At 51.5% G+C, this 10,337-nt stretch overlaps 1 protein-coding gene across 1 annotated transcript in view; it reads right to left on the bottom strand.

Annotated features, from left to right (window-relative positions):
• AACS (acetoacetyl-CoA synthetase) overlaps positions 1–9,691 on the bottom strand; it is a 77,410-nt gene extending 67,719 nt beyond the window's left edge. Inside the window, exons 1-2 of the mRNA XM_037744186.1 lie at positions 9,354–9,691; positions 2,475–2,578 (exon numbers count right to left, since the gene is read on the bottom strand). Coding sequence (XP_037600114.1) covers positions 2,475–2,578; positions 9,354–9,486 — 237 coding nt within the window. The 5' untranslated portion in view covers positions 9,487–9,691. The remainder of the gene's footprint in view (positions 1–2,474; positions 2,579–9,353) is intronic.
• Between the last annotated feature and the right edge of the window lie 646 nt (positions 9,692–10,337).

The raw sequence follows: 10,337 nt of genomic DNA, 5'->3' as shown, positions 1-10,337 counted from the left end.
CAGGCTGGTCTTGAACTCCTGACCTCAGGTGATCCGCCCATCTTGGCCTCCAGAGTGCTTGGATTATAGGCGTGAGCCATCACTCCCGGCCGTAGAGCATTTTTAAATCATTTTATAGACTGAACTCTGAACTGGCCTAAAGGCTAGAAACTGAAAGTAGGAACTAAAGCCAAGGGAAAATAACCATCCCAGTAATGTATACATTCCACAAATATTTATTAAGCACCTACTTAGTGAGAGATACTGAAGACAAAGACAACGTCCAACACATCAGGCTTTGCCCAGGAGAGCAAGCTCCGGGGACCACCTGCCCCTTTCCCACAACTTCCAGGAGTTTCAGCCTTTGCCTCCTTCCTTGGGGTCCTGGAACCTTGATTTTTATTGTCAAAGTCCCAAAAGATCAACATTTCAAAATGGTTTGCCCCAAAGAGACAATAAATTAGACTTTGAACAAGAGCACTCCTTGTTCCCAGATACGTATTGATTTACAATGTAAGGGGTTGAAAAGTTTTCTAAACTCCAGGTTACAAAAATAACAAAACTCCTGGCTAGGCACAGTGGCTCATACCTATAATCCCAGCAGTTTGGGGGGCCAACGAGAGCAGATCATCTGAGGTCGGGAGTTTGAGACCAACCTGACCAACATGGAGAAACACCATCTCTACTAAAAACACAAAATTAGCCAGGCAGGGTGGCGCATGCCTGTAATCCCAGCTAATTGGGAGGCTGAGGCAGGAGAACTGCTTGAACCCAAGTGGTAGAGGTTGCAGTGAGCCGAGATTGAGCCACGGTGCTCGAGCCTGGGCAACAAGAGCGAAACTCCATCTCAAAATAATAAATACATAACGTAACTCCTAATAGTTTAAAAAACTATGACAATGTGGCCAGGCATGGTGGCTCACACCTGTAATCCCTGCACTTTGGGAGGCCAAGACAGGTGGATCACCTGAGGTCGGGAGTTTGAGGCCAGCCTGGGCAACATGGTGAAACCCTGTGTCTACCAAAAATACAAAAATTAGCCAGGCGTGGTGGCATATGACTGTAATCCCAGCTACTCAGGAGGCTGAGGCAGGAAAATTGCTAGGAACTGGGAGGCAGAGGTTGCAGTGAGCCAAGATGACACCACTGCACTCCAGCCTGGGTGATAGAGCAAGACTCTGTCTCAAAAAAAAAAAAAAAAAAATTGCTGGGCACAGTGGCTTACACCTGTAATCCCAACACTTTGGGAGACTGAGTGAGGCAGGCAGATCACCTGAGGTCGGGAGTTTGAGACCAGCCTGACCAACATGGAGAAACACCGTTTCTACTAAAAACACAAAATTAGCTGGGCATGGTGGTGCGTGCCTGTAATCAAAGCTACTCAAGAGACTTGGACAGGAGAATCATTTGAACCCCGGAGGCAGAGGTTGTGGTGAGCTGAAATCATGCTGTTGCTCTCCAGCCTGGGCAACAAGAGTGAAACTCCATCTCAAAAAAAAAAAAAAAAAAAAAAAAAAAACGTCCAGGCACAGCGGCTCACATCTGTAATCCCAGCACTTTGGGAGGCCGAGGCAGGCAGATCACAGGCTCAGGAGTTCAAGACTAGCCTGGCCAACATAGCGAAACCCCATCTCTACTAAAAATACAAAAATTAGCCAGGTGTGGTGGCTATTTGGCCACCTGTAGTCCCAGCTATTTGGGAGGCTGAGGCGGGAGGATCGCTTGAACCCAGGAGGCAGAAGTTGCAATGAGCCGAGACCACACCATTGCACTCCAGCCTGGGTAACATAGCAAGACTCCGTCTCAAAAAAAAACACCTACCACAATGTAAATGTACTTAATATCACTGAAGTGTACAGTTAAAAATAGTTAAGATGGTTGCATACATAAAAGTTTATGATACATGTATTTTAACATAATTAAACCTTTTTGCTCTGAGACAGGGTCTGGCTCTATAGCCCAGGCTGGGTGCAGTGGGACAATCATAGCTCACTGAAGCCTCGACCTCCTGGGCTCAACTGATCCTCCTACCTCAGCCTCCTGAGTAGCTGGAACCGCAGGCATGCACCACCATGCCAGCTAATTTATTTTTTTGCAGACAGGGTCTTGCTATGTTATGTTGCCCAGACTGCTCTCAAACTCCTGGGCTCAAGAGATCCTCCCATCTTGGTCTATCAGAGTGCTGGGATTATAGGTATAAGCCACTATACCCAGCCCCAAATATTTTAAAATTAAAAACAAGCAATCAAAAAAACCCTACTATTTACGATCACTCAAGTTCCCAGGACAGAGCCTGGGGTCCCCACACAGAGGGCTGCAAAGTTCTCAATGAGTCTGCGATAATTTCATGCCAGTTCTCTAAGGCAATGACTTTTTCCCATCCATATGAGATTGTAAAAGAAGATACAATTCTATATTCCCCAAAATTAGCATTTCACTTTGAAGTACCGCCACAGAAATAAAGAGATCACATGCACAGAAAAATCTCTACTTACCTCATCATACATGCGTGAGAAGATGATTCCACTGAATTTCCAGAACTCTGCCCAGAAGTCTGAATATGACTCAACAGACCAATGGTACAAATCATCATAATTCTCTAAAAATAAAATAGCTCAGATTAACCTTAGGAGGGAAATCTCAGCAATTCATTAATAAGATGGACACACCTCAGGGGCCTCGGGCATATCCAAGCGAGCCAAAGTCATCTGAGGAGAAATGGTCTGGCGGAGGAAGGAGCTTAATTTTTATTGACACAAACCCAACACCTCTAGTCCCCAAAAAGAACAAAAGCTGGGGCGGTGATTTTTTGAGTCATCTTCAGTGATTTTATATCTTAGCCACCATGCCGAAGAACACAGACTCTGGAGCCCAAATGCCTGGGTTCAAAGCCTAGTTCAGCCATTTATTAGCTTTGTGACCTCAGGCAAGTACAAAATGGGGATAATTAACAGCCCCCGTCAAACCACAGGGCTATTGTGAGGATTTAAATGAGCATATGTGGAAAGTGCTTAGAACAGGGTCTTGGAAGGGACCACAGCAGCATTAGGAGTTTGCCATCATTATACCATACAACCTTAGGAAATTAAGTCAACACCTTGGAAAACCCAGAAGTTCAAATCTGGTAGTCTGTTGACTACTTCTCAAGGCCAGTATCAAGTTTGGGGGTGGGAGGGGAGGAGTTACTTATTGTGATTTTTGAATAAGCAATACGTTCACAAGACTCAAAATTACAGAAGTATAAAAAGTTATATGGTAAAAGGTCTCCCTCCTTCTACTCCACAACCATCTAACTTTTTATGCCCAGGGGAGTTCCTCCTTGCAGATTCCACTCAATTACATTCAAAACAACTTTCCCCACCAGCCAGACATGAACTGGAAACTGATACAAAGACAGGTATTTAAGTCCTAAAGGAAATTTGATTTCACTGCGAAACTGACCCCAGCCTAGCTGAGGACTCTTCACCCTCTCAAATGCACAGGATCCAAGCGGACTGGCCGCAGTGCACCAATCAGCCCTTAGGGATAGGGAGAATTTCATCCTATGGGGGACCAAGTGAAGCCAAAATACAGTGCTTCTGTTGCAAAGCACGAGGCTCCAGGAAGGCAGAGACTGGCAGGGATATAATAACATACCAGGAAGATGGCCAATGAGGTATCAGGAATGGGGGAAAGGCATAATACCACCGCTGAGCTGAATTATCCTACTGCCATCAGTCAATCAAGATTGCCCATCATGGCCGGGCACAGTGGCTCACGTCTGTTATCCCAGCATTTTGGGAGGACGAGGAGGGCAGATCATCTGAAGTCAGGAATCTGAGACCAGCCTGACCAACATGGAGAAACCCCATCTCTACTAAAAAGACAAAATTAGCCGAGCGTGGTGGCACATGCCTGTAATCCCAACTACTTAGGATGCTGAGGCAGGAGAACTGCTTGAACCCGGGAGGTGGAGTCGAGATCACGTCACTGCACTCCAGCCTGGGCAACAAGAGGGAAACTCCATCTCATAAAACGCAAACAAACAAACAAAAGATTGTCCATCCTCACTGTTCCCAGCCCAAGGGGAGAAGAGAGGAAAAGAAATGATGCTCTGCCCTTCAGCAGTGTACCCTCTGACTGTTGTGTCTAGGAATGGTCCTCAGTCACGCTGAGCTCAGAGGGCTCACGAGAACTGGGGCAGCAGGGACAGCTGAGAGGATTGCTTTAGCCTGAGCTCAAGGCTATAGTGAGCTAAGATCCTGCCCCTGCACTCAAGCCTGGGTGGGTGACACAGTGAGACCCCATCCGCAGCAAGAGTGGCAACTTCACGTGGAAACTTGCGCACTGTTGGCAACTCAGCCTTCTCATTGAATACGACTCTTCAGACACACTCTTCTGCTCCCACGCTCCCCACCTCTACCAGGGAGGAGGCTGCAACCCGCAAGCCCAGGTCTGATTCAACCTACACGAGCTGGTCACGCTTCAGAGCCTGTTTTCGTTTTTAAGGACTACTTTGTGAATGTGCATGTCCACCATGTGCAGGGATCATGATCATCTTTCTACCTAGTATATGTTCTGCGAAAGTAAGCACGCAAGTTCTTTTTTTTTTTTTTTGAGACGGAGTTTCACTCTTGTTGCCCAGGCTGGAGTGCAGTGGCGCAATCTCAGCTTACCACAACCTCTGCCTCCAGGTTCAAGCGATTCTCCTGCCACAGCCTCCCGAGTAGCTAGGATTACAGGCATGTGCCACCATACCCAGCTTTGTATTTTTAGTAGAGATGGGGTTTCTCTATGTTGGTCAGGCTGGTCTCAAACTCCTGACCTCAGGTGATCCGCTCACCTCAGCCTCCCAAAATGCTGGGATTACAGGCATGAGCCACCGTGCCCAGCCCCCAACAGCTAAAATGTCTTAACTGAGACTTCATGCCTTGGTTTGTTCAGCTGTGAAATGGGGCTACAGCTCCCAGCTACTTGGCATGATTATTGAGAGAATTACATTAGCTGATACGTGTCACGTGCCAGAGGGGGTCTGGCATATAGAGTGAGCTCACTAAATGGAACTATTATTAATATTTTGGGCACTTATCTGGTCCCTACAGGCTTCTGAATTTTCAGCCCTTCTTCCTCTCTACCTCTGAAAATTTGGGCCAGCTTACACCTTCCAATCTCAGCTGACTATTTTATCTGCCCTGTTTTTACTCATTTTTTTAGAGACAGGGTCTCACTCTTCTGCCCAGGCTAGAATGCAATGGCATGATCATGGCTTACTGCAGCCTCAAACTCCTGGACTCAAGCAATCCTCCTGCCCCTGCTGCCCAAGTAGCTGAGATTACAGGCTACCTGCCCTTCTTTTTTTTTTTTTTGAGACGGAGTTTCGCTCTTGTTACCCAGGCTGGAGTGCAATGGCGCGATCTCGGCTCACCGCAACCTCCGCCTCCTGGGTTCAGGCAATTCTCCTGCCTCAGCCTCCTGAGTAGCTGGGATTATAGGCATGCGCCACCATGCCCAGCTGATTTTTTGTATTTTTAGTAGAGACAGGGTTTCACTGTGTTGACCAGGATGGTCTCGATCTCTTGACCTCGTGATCCACCCGCCTCGGCCTCCCAAAGTGCTGGGATTACAGGCGTGAGCCACCGCGCCTGGCCTCTACCTGCCCTTCTAAACCGCATTCTCTGCTAAGCCACTGCTGTTGTGCTGGACCCCCTATTAACTCCAACAGATGGCAGCAGGTTCCAGAGATCTGGAAGCAGTGAACGTGACACAGGCTTTATTGGAAACTTATCTACATGGATGGTCCGGGGGCAGCAGGCTGAACCACAGCCGCTTGTACAATGCGTGTAGTTTACACACCACCTTCATTTAGCACCCTCCCCTAGCACCTTCCACCTGGTAACCTTCACTTAACCCAAAAGAAAGGGCCTTGGTCCTCACGTAGAGCTTGTGTTCCATGGGATGGGTCAGGGGTTCAGATGTTCCTCATAGACAAGGGGTAAATCGGGTTGGCCACTCCCGGGTTCCTTAGCTTGAAACTCCAAACACAAATTCTTCTGAAGTCACAGCATCAGGTGCATCTGCCGTACAGTAGTGCGGTACTCAAAATGTCAACACCAATGCCCTATTCGTGGAACACCCAGTGTCCACTAACTTGTGGCACTATCTTCACATGAGCTCTCTCCCCCAGCCACCCTGAGCTATTTGAGAACAGGGCCCAAGCCTTCTATTTGTTGGCAAACTCCACCCCAGCTGCTTGCAGAGAGAGCCAACGTGCAGCTTGTGGTACACAGAAGGACACTTGGCACAGTCCTCCAAAAGAGCATGTCTTTGAAACTGGTGCCACCTCCCTGCCCCCTAATTACAGAGGGCTGGTCATGTCGCACATCTGCCAGACCTTGCTAGAGCCTGGAACCACATGCGCATATGCCAGGCTGGAGCTGCGGCCGCCCCCAAGGAAGCTGCATCAGAGCACCCCAGAGTCCCACACGGGTGTACAGGGAGTGCACAGGTGGGTTCCGCTGGATGCAGTGACAAGAACCAACCAACTTGCAGCTCCAGTAGTGGAAAAGAGGGTAGGTGACCCTACCAATGCCTCCCAAAATGCAGGGATACAAACTTCCTGCCAACTTTGGTCTGGGAAGACAGGCTCACAGGAGAGGCAGCCAGAGTGGGGAACATCCCTCTCTTCCTCCCTGGGGCTTGCAGGGCTGGAGCAAGGCTGCTGAGGATGTGTGCCTTGCTCTCTACGGACCTCCTGTCCACAGCATGGCCCTATACTGTACACAGGCTACAAGCGAGCCTCTACTGGGACACAGAGGATACAAGTTCACGGGCACTGTCTCTAAGCAAGAAGAATGCTCACAAATTCACAAAAAGGCAGGACAGGATGAAAGCCCAAATTACATGTGCTTGGAGAGAAGAGGGAAGGCAGAAATATTCAAAGAGAATAATCAAAAAAGATTGCACTGGAGCTGGATCTTGAAGCAAAGCCCAAAGCCTCCAGGGCCAGGTATATGAAAGGGGAGAGGCAGGTGGAAAATCACCATCAAGAGTGGTAAGAGGGCTGGGCTCATGCCTATAATCCCAGCACTTTGGGACGCCGAGGCAGGCGGATCACCTGAGGTCAGGAGTTCGAGATCAGCCTGGCTAACATGGCGAAACCCCATTCTACTAAAAATGCAAAAAAAAAAATTAGCTGGGCACGGTGGCACATGCCTGTGATCCCAGGTATTCTGGAGGCTGAGGCAGGAGAATTGCTTGACCCAGGACGGGGGAGGTGGAGGTGGCAGTGAGCCAAGATCATGCCACTGCACTCCAGCCTGGGCTACAGAGCCAGACTCCATCTCAAACAAACAAACAAAAACTGAGCTCTATACCTTGAAGATCCTGTTGAAAAAAAAAAAGAAGAGAAAAACTGAGCTCTAAAAGCCCAGGGAGGGGCCTCACTCAGTTCCCAACAATGGCTGCCATGTTGGGAATGCAGAACCAGCATCACAGGCCTTGGGTTCTCGGAGGTTAGAAAGCTTGCTTTTCATATGTGCTCTCTCAACTTTTATTTATTTGAAACAGGGACTTACTCTTTCACCGTCTGCAGTGACCAGGCTGGTCTCAAACTCCTAGGCTCAAAAGATCCACCCACCTCAGCCTCCCCAAGTGCTGGGACTACAGGTGTGAGCCCCCACACCCAGCCCCCTCTCCTAAATTTTAAATGCAGGCAACTCAACAGTGTGTCTCCAGACCAAACCTGACCCGTGGCCACCAGTCTGAGAGCCCAGAAAGAGGGAAAGGAGTTCCGCAGCTGCTTGGGCCCTCCCAGCACTTGCTCACGATTACTCCACAACCCCACGGGCTCAGGGCAGAGCTGAGTGCTGGGCTTGACCATCTCATGTCGCCCCCAATGACTCAGGTCCTGTTATGCCCATTTTACAGATGAGGAAATGAGGCATGGGGAGATCTAATGACTTCCTCCTGGAAAATGGTAGAGCTAGTTCAAAATGCAGGTGGTCAGATTACAGATCTCCTCTCTTCCCCACTTCCCATGGAGGCAGGTGGTTTCACCCATCTCACAGGGCTGCCTGTACCTGGAATTCTTTCATAACATCAGGGCTAGACAGGTACCAGATCAGCATTCTATTACTGCTGGCAGAGGATAGGCAAGGTGACACAGAGGAAGAACCTAATCCCACGTCATAGCCTCCTGCTTCTTCCAGGGTCTCCAGGCTGTTCTGCCCTAATTCCACACACAGTGATTTACCAGCTGCTGTCCGGAAGGCCTGGTTGCTACAGGACTAAACCTGTTTTCAAGCGAGAGAAAGGGAAGGAGAGGAACAGCGCTGGCTTAGCATAGGAAAGGGACTCTGTGGAAGATCCCCCATGCTGTGGAGGGCCTGGCAGCTGCCAGGCAGCCACCTGCAATTCTGTGGTCAACAAGGAACCACTGAGAACTTCTGAGCCAAGGAGTGGCAAAGTAAGACCTGTGTGCTTCAAGATTACTTTGGCAAAGCAAGCAGGATGCAAATGGGTGGAAAAGCAGGAAGCAGGAAAACCAACTACTGTCCGGAGAGGAGGAAAGGAGGCCCCAGAATCCCTGGCACATGGCGGGGACGGTGGGTGGGGTGGGGCTGCAAAGGAGGGGAGGAGAGAAAGACATGCGGCTGCAGCGCAAGACTTCTGGTGCTGGCCAGGTGACTGGGGTGTCCATTCCTGTGAGCCTCGGCAAGAACAGTAACGCCACCAACAGAAACAAGGGAGTCCCTGCCACCGGTGGAGAGGGTAAGGAGGAGAGGCCCTGAGTTAAAAATCCGGAGGAACACCCAGGGGAGGCAGGGGTAGAGAGGTGGAGCTGGTAGTTGGGCAAGCCAGCTAGAGCTTGGAAAGAGCACCCCTACCCACCCACACCCAGAGAGGCAGTTTCTGATTCAAGGGGATGGCTGGAAAGTCTTTTACTAGGTTCTGTTTGGGGGCCGGGAGTGCGGACGAGGGCAAGGGCTCCCACCTGACCATCCGTCTAGGTGCTGGCCTCTAGCAGGGGCAGCTGGAGATGGGGGAGGTCAGGGGGGCAGAGTGCACGGCACTGGGGGCTGGCAAAGGACCCCCACAAACAGAGGAAGAGCTGCAAGTCAAAAAGGCCCTATGTACAGGAGGAAGCCCCCACAGGGATGACCTTCCCGAGGAGAGGGCGACCCCCATACGCAGAGGAGACGCCGCAGAGTTAGGAGGTGCCGGGAGGTGCTGTGGAGGGGTGACAGGAGGGAAAACCCCGCAGTTCGAAGGCCTCCTAGCCATCAGGTGGCTCCTCCCGCCCCAGAGCAGGAAAGTAGCCAAGGAGAGACCACCCCAATCACCCTGCACGGCCCCCGCCCGCCCCCCGCAGGCCCGGCCGCGCGCCCGGCTCTCACCCAGCGCCAGGCCGCAGGCGGCGCTCACGGCCGCCCGGAAGCGGTCCATCTGCGTGTTCTTCTTGCTGTCAGGCTCCCACATCACCTGGCACTCCAGGATCTCCTCGCGCCCGGCGCGCTCCTCCTTGGACATGGCGGCGGCGGGGCGGCCGGGGCTAAACGCGGGCTGGGGGCCAGGGGCTGGGGCTGCGGCGAGGGCCGGGGACCGGGGACGGGGGCGGCGACGGCCGGGGAGGCCTGGAGCAAAGGGACGGCGGCGACGGCTACAGGGAGCGACAGACTGAACCGGCGCCGCCACTTCCCCGCGGGCCACTTGGCCCAAGCCCCGCCCCCGAATCCCCGCCCCCTGGCCAGGCCCCGCCCACACGCGTGTAACCCTCCGCCTAGCGTCTTGCCTCGCAAAGGAGTGCTCGCCGCGAGCCCGCGGCACGGGGCGGGGCAGGGAGGGGCCTGAGGGTGCGGGGCGCGCACGTGCCTAGGCCCCGGCTCCCCGACCTCACCTGGAGCTGGAGGGCGTTAGGGCAGCAGATGCAGAAACCAGGCATCTGAGTCCGTTGGCTCCTGCACGTGTGCATCATTCATTCGCTAGTTCTTCCTGCAGGTCTTTGCTGAGCGCCTGCGGCATTCCGGGCACTTTTGGGAGTTTTGCGGACACAGCAGGGAACAAAGCAAAATTCTTGCTCTGCTGTCAACAGGAAAGGTACAGGTGTGAGGAGGACAGGAGACAATTAACAAATAAATACATCGTGCATATACACAAGATAATGTCAGCATAATACAATAATATACATAGTATACCAATGGGAGGCCGGGCGCGGTGGCTCAAGCCTGTAATCCCAGCACTTTGGGAGGCCGAGGCGGGTGGATCACGAGGTCAAGAGATCGAGACCATCCTGGTCCACATGGTGAAACCCCGTCTCTATTAAAAATACAAAAATTCAGCTGGGCATGGTGGCACGTGCCTGTAATCCCAGCTACTCAGGA

The sequence above is a fragment of the Cebus imitator genome, unplaced genomic scaffold, assembly GCF_001604975.1.
Source record: "Cebus imitator isolate Cc_AM_T3 unplaced genomic scaffold, Cebus_imitator-1.0 Scaffold169, whole genome shotgun sequence".
NCBI lineage: Eukaryota > Metazoa > Chordata > Mammalia > Primates > Cebidae > Cebus > Cebus imitator.
Note: the sequence above shows the minus strand (reverse complement) of the source record. Positions and strands in the feature narration are given on the sequence as shown.